Genomic DNA, 17,782 nt, shown 5'->3' with positions numbered 1-17,782 from the left:
TACACACAGCCTCTTTGATCTCTTACTAAGAGGCTCTAACCTCCTGATGCCTTTGACCTGCTACTTTGGAGGTTGGTCACCATCCGGAGCACAGTACAAACACACACCAGGAGTGGAGCTCCTTCTAGCCACCCCCTCCACAGGCTTGAAAAACAGTGCTTAAGTCATGAGAGAACTCTCCTGCAGCCACAGTCAACCCATTACATGAACACAGTTTCCAAACGAAGCAGCTTAAATGATGTAAAGGATACAGAACTTTCTCACAGAGGCAAAGGAAGCAAATCCTCTGAAGAAGAAATCTTTAGCCCAGTTAGTACGAGAGCTTATAGTACTTGGATGTTCATCAAAACAAGTGTGGACAGGCATCAGGAATGGGCAAAAGTACTTTGTCAGTTCCTCCAAGTCCTTTAAGCAAAAGGTGACCTTCAAATGCAGTTGTGTGCTTTGGTCAATAGCAAACTACATGACATGCATATAGAGATGTCAGATGCCAACAGTTTCCTTAAAGCTTGCCTAAGCATCACAATGAAACTGTATAACTTGTCATATACCAATAACCTCTGCATTTTATACTCTAGAAAAAGGGGAGTTTTGCACCTGACTTATTTATGTTACTATGTGTTAAAATTGTGTCAATACTTATCAAATCTATAAGCTAGGTCCCGTACACTTGGCACCTAGAATGTACATAAAGATATTAGGCTTCTACGAACTCTAAGATGATCAACAGACAGCAGTATTTATTCACATTGTCAAATCACTTGACAAAATGTTAAGTCCTAACACGCCACCCCATTTTAGAGCTCAATTCTTGATGAAGAAGATTCAGATTGGTGGCAGACTTAGGAACAGACTGATATCAGAGTGAATATTAATACTCTACTTTCTTAGCTACAAAGACAATAAATTACTGCCATAATTAAAGTTCAAACTAAATTGATAGTTATATATTGCTGTCACTTAGTCTTTCCACATCATGGAAGACCATTAACTTCATGAATTACACACCTGCTTATATTTTCCAGGAGAACCATCTGAATAAAGAAATGACTCCACATAAGACATCAATTGTAATTCATCTAAATACATGTGCCTCAAAATGGTGTTCCAGTAATTTAGTAAAAATGTATCAAAATCAAAAATGTATATGCTCTTTTGATTAGCATGCTCTCTTCTAGACATCTGTCAGTAGCTCAACCGCCACAGTTTTACAAAAGAACATAGCAACAATTCACTACAATCTCATTTAATTTAATCTACCCCACTTGGGTAGAGGAGGCTAGTTGAATAAATTATTGCCTATCTATAATAATGTATTGTGCAGTCATTAAAAAGAACTAGGTAGCTCTATAAATAAGAAAGTGAAAAAAGATGTAATTGGTTACAAAAAGCAAAGTACTTAAGGTGTATATGATATATGTTACTTATGTGTCAAAAATGTAAAATTTATATAACAAGAAAACTATTATTTATATAATTAATCCTATGTTTATAAAACACATCTTGGAGGAAAGACATGAAATACAATAGTTCTTCCTGGAAGAGCCTTGAGAGACTGTCACAAAAGGCCTGCATGTATTTTTGAATTTTTATGGCATGTACATATATTACCAACTTTAAAAACACAGTAATATGTTCAAAAATGCAAAGATAATTTTAAGTTATAAATGAGTTTTTTTATAACCCTTTCTTTAACTTTTAAAAGTCTTTTATAAAGAGAATTTGAGGGCTAAAGATATAGCATAGAGGTAAGGCACCTGCCTGGCACACTTCAGGCTCTGGGTCTGCTCTTCAGGACTGCAAAACAAACAGAAAAATGGATCCTGCAAGTTAAGAGCTGAAACTGCATGAACTCCTCACAGATCCCAAGGCAAACCATTCCAGGTTCAGCAGCAGCTTCTGCTCATATGTTCTGTTTCCACAACTCACTTCATGAAAACAGTTTCCACAGAAAGAACTATGTCCACTCGATGTTTAAGGTCACCATCTGCAAATAGCCTTTCATAGGCTTATAGCATGACCAAGAACATGGAATGTGACTTAGTTGTTTAACAGCATTATCTGCATATGGCCTTCCAAACAGGCTTATGGTAGGACCAACAGTCCTCATATGTAACAGAGCTCTCCCTGAGACAAACCCAAAGTCTTTCAAAAATGTCTGCATTGGCAAAGATTGAGTCATGCAGGAAGGGAGAAAAATGAAGACTAGGATGTAGGTGTGTTGCGGGGGGAGAATTATTGGTTAATAAATTTTGCCTTCTAAATCACTGAAATTTAAAAGTACCGAGGATGGCAATGCCGTGGCTAATGTCAAACATTTTCAGTGAATTATAATCATGAGGGGTTATTCAAAGTTCAGCATAAATCAAAACACCAGAAAATATCCACTTGCTCCGTTTAATTTATAGGGTCAACTGAAGGTAAAATCCATATAGTTCAATCTTTGCAAGCTTTTTGGTAAAAATCAGAAGTTACAGACTCTCAAGCTACCAAACTGCTATACTAAGAAATGTTAACCCCTAAGAACAGGCTGTCAAACTATCAGACACTTTGTTCTGAAGCAGTAAGCACTAGTTCTTACACAGTACATATGTACACAATGAATTAATTAATTCTTGATATTTACTATATTCTTCATATAGCACTAAAAGGAGAATGATATACGGTAGCTTACTTTTTCAAAAAACATTTCTAATTAGAAAAACAAAAACACTCACTGTAATCAATTTAATATAGGGATGCTCTACTAAAAAATGTACACAAAATCCTCAAAAAGAAATAACGTAGTATGATTAACAGCAATGAGATGTCAGCCCAACTACTCGAGGTCAAATTTTGTTTCCACCATATGCTCGTTATACGAGCTTGGAATTAACACCTAAAATATCCATCCTCAGTTACTTTACTTGTTAAATGGGGATTACATGGTTCTTGTGAGAAATATATAAGCTAATATATGTTAAGAAGCTATGAAAACTTCCAGCCAGAGCCCGAGGATGACTCAGTAGGCAAAAGTACTTGCTGTATAAGTCTGACCTCATTTCTATCCCAGGATCCACAGTAAGGAAAGAACCTACTCTAGGAAGCTGTCCCCTGGCCTCCATACATACGCTCTGTCATTCATGCACCTGGACACGCATGTGCACACAAACAATAATAACAATAGAAATAAATTTTTGTTTGTTTGCTTTTGGAGACCAAGTTTCTCTGTGTAATAGTCCTAGCTGTCCTGAAACTAGCTCTGTAGACCAGGCTGGCCTTGAACTCACAGAGATCCACCTGCCTCTGCCTCCCGAGTGCTGGGATTAAAGGTGTGTGCCACTACCACCTGGCAGAATTAAAAATTTTAAACTTATGGCCAAATTTCCCAAGTGCTCTGATGCTTTGGAAAAGAGCTGATCGTTAACCTGCAATGCACTGTCTCCACCACCCAACCTTGCAAGATATGGAGGTACACATGCTAAACACACAAGACAGAATTTTAGCCAACTTCTGTGGGGGACAGATTTAATCTCTGCTCAAATCACAGCCAAAAAAAGCTTTACTCTACAATCTAACCTATATTTACTGTTTCTCTTTTTCCTTGTCTGAATCGAGTAAAAATTCATGGACATGAATTTCCACATTTGCTCTTTGGCCACTCTGTATCAGACTCAGCTCCTTCATTTCGGAGCAGGCATCTTTGCTTTATTAAGCTACACAACTTCCGTCAACTCTAGGAACCACTGACCTGCTGAGACAGCCACCCACCCCATCATGGATCAATTCAAGATCTTTATCTGTTCACTCATACTTTCCTAAATCTCAGCGAAATTTATATAAAAATTAATCTTCTGACCACTAACCCACAGGTAACTCACATATGGCTCTGAAAGTTGGCGGGATGATAGAATACAATTTCATGGATAAATTTAAACTCCACTAAAAAAAGGTATCTACTTATTAATTTCCCTAAACTATAAAGCTACAATGTGTATCATTTAAACAGACTGTAGCATAGCAGTAGATCGGAGGAAGGTATCAACAACTGTTATGCTGATTTTCTAAACTGAATGATGGTTAACAATGCTCACATTTTTCATGGTAACAGAAGATTTTTTTTTTTCCCTACACAGATTCACTTATCCAATATGATCCTTTGCATGAGACGTTAACATCCCCAACCTATAAGATGTTACATCAAGGAGACAGATGTACACAATGTTCAGTTCTTGGGGCAGAGGAAAATTCATTAATTAGAAAAAACAGTTAGCTGAAATGAATACACAAAAGCAAAAGCACATTATCCTCAATACTGCAAATGCAGGCCCTGACTATGCAGAAACTATCCCATGTTCCTAAGACTAGAAAGGCTGTGGCTAGAATATTTCCAAAATACTTAGTGTATATGTGCTATACTTAGGAGGGCTGGAATCTGCCTTAGTCCTGTTCAGCTACCTAATAAATTTATACAAAACAACATCAAATATGGAAGTCACCAGGAACATAATAAGCCCTTCATAGCATCTGCTACACTTCTACTTAGTTTTACAAAAACTATTTTTCAACTTTAGAAATTGTTACCTGATTATAAAGATCATACAATTAAACAAATTAGTGAACTTATATCACAACTCAAATTTTAAATTGCATTTCCCTATTGTCTGAACACTTTGGTGGGAAACAATTTTTCATACCCTTGACAAATGATAGAAATGTACTATACACAACTGTGAGAGCATGTAACATTTGACTGATGAAAAATAACAAACATAAAAGTGGGTATTTTTCCTTCCAAAGTTGGGCTATAGAAGAAAAGGAACTGACTCTTTTTATCTGAATAAAAATAACATTTAGGAAATTAAGTAGTTTTCTATCAGTTCTCCAAGAAACACAAAGACAAAAGAATTACCTAGTACTATTTTTTGCAGCAAAATTACATCATACAACCTGAACAGAAATCAATGCCTATTTATGCAGATTGGAGGGGTTGGGGCAAAACAAAAATACCTACACTTTTATAAAAGACAATATTCAAAAAAGAAAACAACAGAACTGAGCATGCACAGCTCTGAGAACACAGTGAGAAAACAGAATTCACATTAGAACAACTGTCTTGAAAAGCATAAAGTTCAGAACTGTTAGTGCTTTCTTGTCAACTAGGAATTAACCCATAAGAGGCTGACAAGCTTTTCTTTCTTTCTTTCTTTCTTTCTTTCTTTCTTTCTTTCTTTCTTTCTTTCTTTCTTTCTTTCTTTCTCTCTCTCTCTCTCTCTCTCTCTCTCTCTCTCTCTCTCTCTCTCTCTCTCTCTCTTTCTTTCTTTCTTTCTTTTTTTCACAATTCTATTAAGCTCAGAGAGAATTTTCTGTTTTAAGATGTGGAACACTTAAAACCATGAAGTCCAGGCTGAGAGTGTAGCTCAGGGCTGTAATGTTAGCATGTAATGGTGAACATGTAGACACCACCTAGCAGTGCAAAATAGACAAATCAATCAATATTTAAGGCCTATGGTGTGGTCTAAAAAGTCAACAAATAATATATTTATTATTAACAATGAAAATACAGAGAGATCTCTAAGACGATGGAAAGGTAGCTGAATACCAATATTGCATTTAAAAAGTGTTTGTAAATTAAATCTCATCATCAAAATAGTAAGTCTCACTGACATTTGTTCCTTTAATTCCAGTGAATTCTGTTGGACCTAAATTTCACTGAACCCTTTATCGGTAACATCTGAGGGGCTGGACGACACCTGTACAATGGGCAGGGGACCAGAGTTCTTACCAGAATCTTACAATTGGATACGTCCTGATAACACAGTTTCCCCAAATGCTCATTTCAAGTCAACAACTTATAATTCAATAATATTCTATGAAGAAATTCTAAGAGCAGAGGCCTATCTGGCACAGAAATATGCCAGCAAAAATGAAATAATATATTTCAGGAATTTTAAATCAGTAATTTAAATCTCACATAATGCTGAAAGTATTTTTTTTTATCTATTATCTACCACCTTATTATATTAAAAACTATTTCACAGGCTGGAGGGATGCCTCAGAAGTTAAAGTACTTGTTGCTCTTGCAAAGGACCTAAGTTTACTTCCCAGCACTCACATGGCACCTTACAACTATCTGTAACTCCAGTTCCATGAGATCCAATGCCCTCTTCTGATCTCAGCGGGTATCAAAAACACACATGGTGCACATAGATCATGCAGGAAAAACATTTATAACCGTAAAATATATAAGCTCTAAAAAAAAAAAAGATTCAGGGATGCACTCTGGCTCAGTGGGTAAAGGCCCTAGCTGACAAGTCTGATTGCTTCAGTTTTATCTACAGGGCTGATTAAGCGCATGCAAAGAACGATCTGACTCCCACAAGTTGCCCTCTGACTTCCATGTGGGTGCTATGGCATGTGCATGCACCCATACCCACACCACTGTATGAATAAATCAGTGAGTGAATAAATAAATGCAATTTTTAAATCTGGTTTTATATAATTTTGCATTTTATATGCTCTGATAGAGAACATATTGCTTTATTAACATTATGTTTAAGTCACACTAGTTTTAAAGTGTGCATCTTAGTAGGAAAGGGATTTGTCAACAGCTCTAAGTCTCCTCCAGAATGGGAGGTCCAACAGCAGGCAGCAGGTGGCAAGCTGCTATAAAACGTGGGCGTCCTACTATGCACTCCAGTGCTCCCAACCCTTTATCAGCAACCTTACTCTAGCTAGAACTGGAGTCATAATAAATATTTAACTACAAAGGTGTTATGCATCCATCAGCAGATAATTTCACCAAGAATATTTTTACCTAAGTTCATTGAGATCGACAGATAAGCAAAGGCACAAAAGCCTTCACATGACAGGAAGGAAAGAAACATGAGAGTTAGAAAAGTTGTTAATGTGTACAGAGTTTCTTTTTTTTTTTTTTTTGCTTCTGCTTTTAGAGACAGTGTCTCATTACATAACCCAGACTGGCACTGAATAAATAAAATAAATAAATAAAATAAAGCCAGACTGGACCCATTTTTAAAAGTTCTGAAAGCAAAACAAAACAAAACTACAAACCTAAACCAAACCCCCTATACCTGATAATCCAGAATGCTGAATCCCAGGCCTTTACAGTCTTTGACCAGCTCCACAATCTTGACTTCAGGAGACCACAGGGCTAACTCCCCATCATCATCATCTTCAGCGCTGACATCTACCCTGCGGTCCACCTGAAAGAACAAAGAAGGGAAATGCTGGAGCTGCCGTCCTTTCTGTTCTGGAAAGAACTCAGTTTCTTTTCAAACTGGGAAGTCTCTTTGGCATGCTCGGTTAGCTTTTGATCTTTTTAAAGGGGGCATGCACTGGGTACTCACAATCAAGGATCAAAGCTTCATAAAACATTCAGGCATTCAGAACCGCAGATCTTTCACACATTTTTCAAATGGTTTCATTGCAAGTGTTAACACTGACCTCTTATACTTCAATGAGTTCTGTCATCCCATTAGAAGCATAAAAGGAAAAATAGGTAATTTAAGTAAAAATGTAAACTTCATGCAAAGAAGAGGCAAACAGATGTTTTAAAAGCAATCCTGTTGTCATAATTTTAGTCAGAGACCGAAAGGCCAGCCAGGGCACAGAGAAGCCGCTCCTGGTGGCTCCCAGAAAATTTCAAGAAAGTTTTACTGGAAAAGTACAGGAAGAAAGAAGAAGAGAGGCAATGGTGAGGGCAGTAGAGCTGTGGCAGCACCAGCAGCCACCACCACCAACTCCTTGAGCACTGTGTAATTCTGAGTGAAACAGGAATAATCAATCTGGTGATAGAAGAAATGAGTGAGCATAAGCGCCCAGCACACAGGTTCTTTGTTAATTCCCATACTCTGACATCCCTCTCTCCTAGATTCCTGTCCTGTCAGGATCCCAGTGAAGTTAAATGAGACCGATCTACTGGATGGGACACTGGGTGCTTCAGAAGCCTTCAGTTTTATTTATAGCACTGCATTGATTTGTGCTGATTAATCTCTCCAAAAAATACCTTGTCCCTCCACAAACTAAATAACAATTTAGTTTTTTGAAGCAAGGTCTTACTCTGTAGTTCAGGCAAGCTTGGAACTCACTATGTAGCCCAGGCTGGCCTTAAATTCACAGCAGTCCTGTGTCAGACTCTTGAGTACTGGGATCACAGGCATGAATCACACTTGTGGCTAAATAACAACTTCTCGAAGCAGAATTCTTAAAATCTTGGAGAATCTCAGTGAATAAAATGAAAATGTATCATTTCTACAAATAGAACTAAGTCACTGGTATAAGAAAATCCACTTAATGGTATCAACGGGAGGGCTCTAGAATGAGGAAGAGTAACAAAACCACTTTTGAAATCAGTGGTTCAGCTCTCAAATTATTGTTGCAGGATATGGAACACCTAAGCCAAGCTGAACAACCTAAACACAGAAACAATTTATTGGTTCTTGACTGACCAAACCTGAAGTGAGGGAATGTTCTCCACTCCTAATCTCCACATATTTCAGTTTGATGTGAGGAATTATTTCTTGTATTATTTAAAAAATGATTATGGTATGTGTGGATGCATGTGTTATGGCATATGTGTGATATTAAAGGACAACTCAGTAGACTCAGTTCTCTCTTTTTACCTTTCATGGGTTCTGGAATGGAACCTAATGAGTCATTTCGCCCACCTGGGAAGGGATATTTTGAAAAGAAAATACTTCCACCTCCCAACAGAATGTTCTAAAGGCTAATATGATTGGCATAATATTGGTGCTTACTCACTGATCAGTGAGAAATAGAACTGTTGCTAGACACTTTAACAACGTAAGACGGCACTGGAGAGCTGTGTTGGCAGTTAAGAACACTTGCTTCTCTTCCAGAGGATCCAAGTTCTGTTCCCAGCCCCTATACTGGGCAGCTCACATCTGCCTGTAACTCTGCACCAGTGGATATAACACCCTCTCTTTTGACCTTGAAGGGCATACACATGGCATATGATCACAAAGACACATATATGTATACATAAAAATAATTTTTAATAAAAAGAATAATAGTTTTGGAATAAATGAAAAACAAAGAACAATTGAAAAGAAGCCAAAATTTCAAGAGATCACATATAACCACAAAGTCCAAGTTTATCAAAATGTCATGGCACCCTAGGTGCACGTTCCACACCGACCCAGAATATGCCACTCTGATATATCAATTCTACATAACTCCAGTCTACAGAACAGAAAGCAATCAGCTAACAGGCAGCAATGTTGACATTTGGCACCCTTCAGGCTGTTGTTCGCCACTATGCAATATGACGGATGGGAGCAGAGAGTCAGCAAGCTGGGCTGATGATTTACACCTGACAGAATTAAACTAACGGTATTTTCATCCAGCTTCACAAGGAAGTCACCACCCACACTTCAATTTACTAAGAACAGTAAAAGTCACAAAGTATCTCTAGAGTCCCCTCTTAAAATTTATGTTATTTTGCTTCAAGATAGGACCTTACTATGAAGAGTTTCTGGATGGCCTGGAACTTGATATATAGACTAGGCTGGCCTTGAACTCATAGAGCTCTGCCTGCCTCTGCTTTCCAAGTGCTTAGATTAAAGGTATATGACACGTCAATTTTTTTTTCTTTTTTTACATTAAAATAGGAATCAGCCAGGTGCATAGAGGCACACATCTATAATGTCAGCACTGGAGAGACAAAGGCAGGATTATGAGTTCAATTCAAAGCCAGACTTGGGATAAAAGCAGGTCCTGGGCTAACCTGTACTATATAGTGAACCTTGTTTGAAGGGGGGAAAAAAAAAAGAGGCTGTCAATCAAGAATAGTTCATATGTGTAGTACAGAATAAAGGCAACATTAGATTACAGAAAATTTTAAGAAATGGCCTGTGCCCCTTCTTGAAAAAGCAAGATATATCCATAACAAAGGATCTATAGCACAGCACTAAGACTGTAAGGCAGTTCTAGATTTTTCTGGTAATTTGGTCAATCAGAAACAACAATGTTGGATGGGAGGCATCAGGAATATCACTGAAATTCATGGAGCTCTCCACCTACACCATAATGCTAAGAGCTTGGCACACGTTACTTTATTTCCTTCTCACATAAGCGCCCAAGTGTTCTAAGATCTGTGAACAGTTATCATTTGTCTTAGTTACTTCTCTACCACTTTGATAAGACAGCATGACCAAGGCAACCTCTAAAAGAAGAATTTATTTGGGGCTTACAATTTCAGAAGGTGAATCTATGATCATCATAGTGGGGAACAGTAGACATAGAACAGCTGAGAACTGACATCTTGATCCACAAGTGTAAGGTAGAGGAGGAGAGGGCTAATTGATGTTAGCATGGGCTTTTGAAACCTCCAACCTTGCCCCCAGTGGAGTATCTCCTCCAACACGGCCACATCTCCAAATCCTTCCCAAACAGTTCTACCAACTGTGGACCAAGCGTTCAAACAAATGAGCCTTTTGGGGCCATTCTCATTCAAACCACTACAGCATTCATCACAATGAAAACAGAAGTCAAGGTCATCTGCTCAAAGGTGCACAAAGTATGTAGGAAATCCACACAACTTCAAAGATGAACTGAGTTGAACTCTAATTCAAAGCATGGGTAAGTAGAAGGCAGGGCCCTGCATGAAACTGCTTGTGTCTGGAAAGGAGGGTAAGTGGCATAAAGAGGAGGCTCCAAAGGGCATTTGGTGACAGCACCTGCCGTCACAGTTCCTCCCCAGATTACAGCACTCCTAAAACAAGACATCTAACAGCAGAGGACCTACCAGGCCATATCCTGACTCTTTTCCATTGATGGTAACTTCTAAACTCACACTGAAACTTATCAGAATTATTCATATTTTTAAGGTTCTCAGAAAGGGAAGACTAAGACAGTCAATACTCACCAACACCACAACTTTGTTAGAATGAAATAAGTTGAAACAGAAGTCAAAAGCCATGATTCTAGACAATTATTTTAAAGTAGTTGTTTTTTAAAAATCAGATTGATATACATCAATGTCTTAACATTTTCAGGGAGTTGTAGAAATCGAAATGTAAATTCAGAATCTGAAGCATTCTACACTGTTGTTTAGTCAAATTAAAAAAAAGCAGGGTGGAGCAGGGGCCCCTTTTTATATTGAAACACCCTCTTTGGAGTGACCTTGGTAAAAAGACACACATAATAAACACACTTTATACCTCTGCCTCGAGAAGGGAAGGTTCCATGGTCCTCGGCTCATCAACTGAGGCCTCATCATCAAACAGCCGGCGACAGCACACCAAGGTAAATGGTGGAGGCACTTCTTTCAGGAAGGAGACCGCTTCTCGGCGAGACTTCCCATAAAGCTGCACACCATTGACCTAGGACGACAAGGGCTATCAACTGTGAACAGGTGCAAAGTTAAAAAGCACCAAACAGAAGACATTTCACTGTTCCTGCAAACAAAGGGCCTAAAATTAATCATATTATTTTACTAACAACTTAAAACATCTAAACCAAGGCTGAATCTCATTTGAAATGGGGAGAATAAAGTATAAAATGTACGCCAGGCAGCACTATTCCTGGGACAGAGATCCAATGCTTCACATCTCTGAAGTTTCTCCTTACATAAGCCAGTACTGTATTCTTCTGGCTCCCCCTTCACTCCTCCTTAGATGCACTGACTGTCCCTGCCAGCCTTCTTACACCACTTCCTTCTGTGTTGTCACTGCACGTCTGTTCGCCTTCAACGTGTGACCACATCTAGGGTACTCAGCAGCTGGAGTTTACTATCAGTCAGAGCACTCTTCCTCAGCCCACATCAAGAGCATCACCTTAGCAAACGCTTCTACAGGAAGAAATAGGTGTCACCGGCACCTCTTCCATTCCCATATGCTGAGCTAGCGCAGCATCACAGAAGTGTGCAGTTCCCAAGTTCACATGAACGCTCCCTGCCTTTCAGTATTTCTCCTTGTTAATGATTAATCCCTATCAACAAACATCATATTGTTGTTGCTTTTTACTCATTTTCAAGGGGTGCCTGCTACCCAGCTCCCAAATAAGTCACACATGGAGGCTTATTCTTAATTCTAAATGTCCATCCAGCCTTAGTTTGTATTGTTTCTTGCCAGCTTTTCTTAACTTTAAGTTACTCCATCTGCCTTTTGCCTCTGGGCTTCTCCAGTTCTCTTACTTCTGTAATGTTACTTTCACTCTTCCTCTGGGGCTAGCGGTGTAGCTGGGTAACTGGCCCCTGGTGGACTCCTCCTTCTCTGGCTACTTCTTTTCCTCCCCGATTTTTCCTTCTATATTTCTCTCTCTCTGCCTGCCAGCCCCACCTATTTCTCTCTCCTGCCTCACTATTGGCCATTCATGCTTTATGAGACCATCAGGTGTTTTTGACAGGCAAAATCACACAGCTTCACAGAGTTAAATAAATGCAACATAAACAAAAGCAACACACCTTAAAATAATATTCTACAACAATATATATTTTGATACATAATAATACTTTGGACCAAAGATGATTTAGAAATCTAGATTTGAGGGTATTGTGATTTTCATGTAGTTTTAGCTCAAAGTTCTCTCAGTTCTGTCTGCAAATCACCAAGACTGACCTGGCTACTATTCCTAAAAGCTGAATAGGAAGGAACAAGCTCTAGCCAACAATAATTTCTTTGGATCTCTTCTGCCTTCCTAAGAGGGGTTAGCAGTAACTTAGTATTAGTAGTATTCCTACTGTGGCATCAGTCTCTCAAAGGTATGGCGCTAATGCTCAGATAACAAGCAGGACTGACTAGACTGAGAGCTCCCTTTCCACAAATCTACCGCTGGACCAGGGAAAACACAGTGGGTAGTGGCTGGAGTCAGCTGTCCCGAGGAACCACTCTCAAGTCGGTGACACATCCAACACTTAGAGCCATCAAATCGGACACATCATTCTGTCTCTTAATTATTCAGACACATGCTAAAAACAGTAACAACAAAACCACCACCGAGAATCTCAATCTCTCCCCATCTCTGCCTCTCTCAAGTCATTATGACTATAAAGGAGTCTGAGGAACAGCAAGTCCAGGAGCAAGCAGTCTTCCTTGGAAGAATTCAAGTCAACCTCTACACAGAAGGGGCAGGGAGCTATCACTGCTTACATCATATCCACAGTACCAGTTTATGAAATAAGCACAGAAAGTTCTAGAGTCAACTGGACAGTAACCTCTATTAAATATGAAGGGAGATACAATGGAAACAGAAACTCTACCTATATACAATTATTAGTTTGTGCTTCAACAAATTAGAAAGTCACTTTCCAGGTTTCTATCTTAGAGTACCTTTAAATATTTATTTAGTTCATTACTTATTCATTGGAATTGTCTCCACTTATTATAGCAGTGCCTGGTAGTCCTCTTCACTATCTACTGCTAAAAAGATTGGTCACATTTCCCATTACCAACTCCTAGCTAAGGGGATTTATGGCTGCTGTAAATAGCTGTTCTGGGCTGAGACTTGGCATGGTCCTCTAACCCCAAAGCATATTTGTGTTTCTGGTTTTAATCTCTAAGAAGTACATTAAACACATTAGGGGTGGAGGAAGAAAAATGAAGAGAAGTGAGAGAGGGCAAGAGCGGGAGAGGGGCTGAGAGAGAGGGATGGAAGAAACCAACCAAGAGATTTTTATATCTACATGCACTTACTCAGAAGTCAATTTTCCTTTAGAATTCACAATATTTCCCACAGTCCTTCACCCCGAGAACCTCCCTCTTTTAAGTACCATCAAGTCTTAATCATGTTGATTTGTTGGTTAGAAACTGCACAAGTGAGTAGGGCTTCCAGAGCACTGACTACACATAAGCTTGGTAACTTGTCTGCCAAACTGATAACAGAGCCAATCCTCCTTGTGACAGAAGCTCTACAGTCTACATGGATGGCCACTGTGTAGATAGATCCTCATAAACATTCCATGGAGGAAGAAGAAGCAATCCATCTTCTGATATGTTAAATGCCATGCCCTATGCAGGGCTGAGGCAAATCCAGAACCCAAAGCACTTCTCTGCCTTTCAATCTAGGCTTCTCTCTGTATCTCAACTTGTTTTTTTAACCAGAAATCTATACTTTCCATATCAAACTATTGAGATCATGAATAACACTCAATATCCCTAGTCATCATGGAAATGCAAATTAAAACTATAGAATAACTATCATCAACATATCTAACAACAACTGTTGAAAATGATGTGGTGGAGGAACAAATTAATATAGCCATGTGGAAATCAGTTTGGAGGTTTCTCAAAATTAAAAACACAACACAATATGACCACACTGTGTCACTCCTGGGCAAATATGCAGAAAATGTCATAACCTGCCAAAGAGATAGGGGCACATCCATGTCTACTGCTACTTTAGTCACTGTAGCAAGAAAATATAACATGGTTGTCTAACAATAGGTGGACGGATAAGAAAGGCAGGTACATATACAAGATGAAATGCTATTCAGCTCTAAAGAAAAAATGTAATCACAAAATTTACAAGAAAATGGATATAATGTATGATATTAAATAAGATAACACAATCTCAGAAAGAAAAAAAAGTGCATGTTCTCCCCAATATATGGGATATAGGTAATAATACATGTATATATGTAAAAAAAAAAAAAAAAAAAAAACTTACATTTAGGTACAGTACAACATATAGAAAAAATAACAAAAAAGGCTACATATTAATTAGAGCATGAAAAAGGATGAAATGGAGATGATAGACATGAGTTGTAAAAGAGAATATAAAACGAATTGTTTTTCTAATTCTAACTCTGTCGTGGGTTTTTAGTTTATGGTAATGGATAAGTCCATAAAAATGTATGCAATAGTGAAATTGTAAAATTCAATGTGAAGCTATATAGGTTCACTTCCAAACGACCATTCTAACTGTAGAGGAATATGTTGAGATTGGGTCTGGTTAATTTCTATGTAAAATTCTTCATTTAAAAGGTTTTTTTAAAAAAATAATAAAGTTTATAAATGAAAAAAGACAAAAGTAACATTTGTGTAATGAATGTATTTCCATGAAAATTTTAATAGTAAAGAGTTTCAGAATGTACAATAAGCACAAATGAATTTAAAATCAAACCTATAATGAATCCAAGATTTTTTTTCTGGCAGTACTTGCCCATGCTACATCACATGAGCTCACTGTGGCCTTGGTTGTGAACACACAACAAGCACTGGACTGGATGCCACCATGACACACAATAGTAACAAACATTGCCTAAAACAGTGGCTCGGAATGGAAACTACACTGTTATTAATCATTGTTTTTATTATAGAAATGTAAAGTTTAAGCTGTGGATAGAGCTCAGTGGGTCCAACATTGGCCTAGCCATAATAGAGGGCCCAATTTTAATCCCCAGCACCACTTAAAATGGGGATGGGAGGTACACAGGCCTAAAATATAATGATTTAATTATTTTCCTGCCATCATTTCTCAGCTTGTAAATGTCAAATTAGTACATACTGACATCATATTACATTAAAATGTTTGATTTTTAAAATTACTGTTTTGGCTGTTGACTTGAGAATTAAAAAATTGTTAAATGAATTTTGGCTTGGGATAAGGACAGAATTTTTAACAATTTCTGAAATAGTCCTAAACATCTGCCATTTTGTACTATGTATTTAGGCAAAACAAAATATTCAATATTGGCAATTACAAAATCTAAATATTGATCAGATCTGGAAAACACTGAAGATGCTCTGCTCCTGCCATACTGAAGTCAGCCAAGATTTAGTTCTTTATATGAAAGCCAACAAGCATGTCCATCTCAGTGTGCAAACTAGCTTCCATCTTTAATAAGTGGCAAAAATATGTGCATGCCAAAGAGTCATTTTAAAATAAAGTTATGATTTATTATGAGTAAATATCTATACCTATTTTATACCTATATACACAGGGTTGTGTAAAAATTGCTCTGGTGACAAAGAGTTCTGTTCTAAAACTGCTCTAGGCTGACAAGAGAATGGGTAGCCCACTGGAGTCAGTCTTACTAAGAGGGAAATCCCATGGGGAAAATCTTAAAGCTACACACAGACTGAAGTTGTTTGGCTCTAATCCTTACAGAAATAACCAACAGAAAATGAAAATAAATATGACTACCTGTTGCCAAGAAGAATCAGGAACCATGGGGCTAGAAAGGTGTCAAGACAGTTAAGAGCATCTGTTGCTTTTGTAGAGGATTCCCAGGTTCAATTCCCAGCACCGAAAGCCCTCTTCTGACATTCAAAGGCACTAGGCATGTACATAGTGCGCATAAATACATGCAGGTAAAACACTCATATGTGTATATCAAACTTATATATCAATTGTGGGGGTCCATAGAGGCTCTCCAGTAAGACCTTACTCAAGGTCAGAGAATCTGAGCTGGCTTTATCCAGTAGGGCTACACAATGGGATGATATGGACAGGGGCGTGGTTACCAGGTGTTTTGAAGGGTCTACACTTGGCTGTATGGTGTGTTTTGATCTTGAAAGGGGGAGGTCTTTTGCTTCTCCCCCTGGCAGTATATAAAAAGCCCATTAGAATAAATCTCGAGGCGGTTGGGTATTGACCCAGGGTCCTCCTAAAGCTCTCCTGTGTCTCTGTCTTTCTCTCTTTCTTTGCCTATATTTCTATCTAATACTTCTCATTCCTCTCTCCTCTCTGCAAGAACCCTTCGACAGGTCAGAGCTGGTTTCCCACAAACAATCATTTAGACAAACGTTCAAAATGATTCAAAGGCCATAACAGCTAGAGAAAAATACATTAAAAATGTGGTTTCTACCTTCTGTACTACCTAGTAAGCTATTAGTATTTCGTATTATAATGGCTCACATTACATTGGCATTAGTGACATTGTCAATCGGTGAACACATTTTCCTAGAACTTAAAATTCTTGCTATGTATTCTTTATCCTTTTATGTTTTACCTCAAGAAGTTCATCTTCCGGCTGTAGGAGATTCAGGGTAGCCACAGGACCACCAGGAGCAACTGAAGAGATATAATGGTGCCCATCAAAGGAATCCACTTCCATACCAAGTCTCAGAGTATGGATAGGCAGCAGCTGCAGGAAGTACAGAGCAATAACATCAAACACAATAGGGACAAGACAGCTATTGATCAAGCCCTCATTAGGCATCACTTAGATTCCAATTCAGAACCAATAACTACAATCCTAAAAGACAATACAGGGAAAAGAGGCAGAAAGTAAAGATATGAAATCATTGCTCCTGTGGCTTCCCTTCAGTTTCTGAGATTGGAGATAAAAACAAACAGAAGAGCCTGCCTTCAAGTCCTAGCTCCAGATTCCCATCCATCCTGTAGTCCCCAGCACACATGCAGTATAACTGTTCTATATTGTTCCCCATCCCCAAACATCCCAACTCCCTTTATTACCTAATCAACCTCCACTTACACTTTACTACCAAAATAATGAAACTTCCAGGAATCCCGAGTTAATGAACATCCAAATGAGGTCAGGACCAATCTGAACACATCTCAATCTCAGCTCAAACACATGGTGTTTACAATTCTCTTCTTTCTCTCTCTTTCCTGAGGCGGGGGTGAAACTCAAAGCTTTGGAAATGGTAGGCTAGAGCTTTACCACTGAACTGTAGCTCCAGTTCAGTTGGTTTTTTTTTGTTTTGTTTTTGTTTTTGTTCTTTTAACACAGGGTCCTGTGTAGCACAGGGAGGCTTCAATTCACAATCCTCTGGTCTTTACCTCTCACGTGCTACAGGTGGGCACCAGCACATCCACATATGATCCTGTTTTCTTGGTTGCCCAGAACAGTGCC

General features: G+C 38.4%; 1 protein-coding gene across 15 annotated transcripts in view; it reads right to left on the bottom strand.

Moving 5' to 3' along the window:
* Positions 1–17,782, bottom strand: part of Patj (PATJ crumbs cell polarity complex component) — a 330,512-nt gene that overhangs the window by 247,741 nt on the left and 64,989 nt on the right. For all 15 annotated transcript variants that reach the window (XM_076564536.1, XM_042271444.2, XM_076564541.1 and 12 more), the window contains 3 exons: positions 16,916–17,050; positions 11,184–11,345; positions 7,074–7,205 (listed from right to left, as the gene is read on the bottom strand). In XM_076564536.1, coding sequence (XP_076420651.1) covers positions 7,074–7,205; positions 11,184–11,345; positions 16,916–17,050 — 429 coding nt within the window. The remainder of the gene's footprint in view (positions 1–7,073; positions 7,206–11,183; positions 11,346–16,915; positions 17,051–17,782) is intronic.

This window comes from Peromyscus maniculatus, chromosome 2 (assembly GCF_049852395.1).
Source record: "Peromyscus maniculatus bairdii isolate BWxNUB_F1_BW_parent chromosome 2, HU_Pman_BW_mat_3.1, whole genome shotgun sequence".
NCBI classification, from domain to species: Eukaryota; Metazoa; Chordata; class Mammalia; order Rodentia; family Cricetidae; genus Peromyscus; species Peromyscus maniculatus.
The sequence above is the reverse complement of the archived record's forward strand: the minus strand, read 5'-3'. Positions and strand labels throughout refer to the sequence as shown.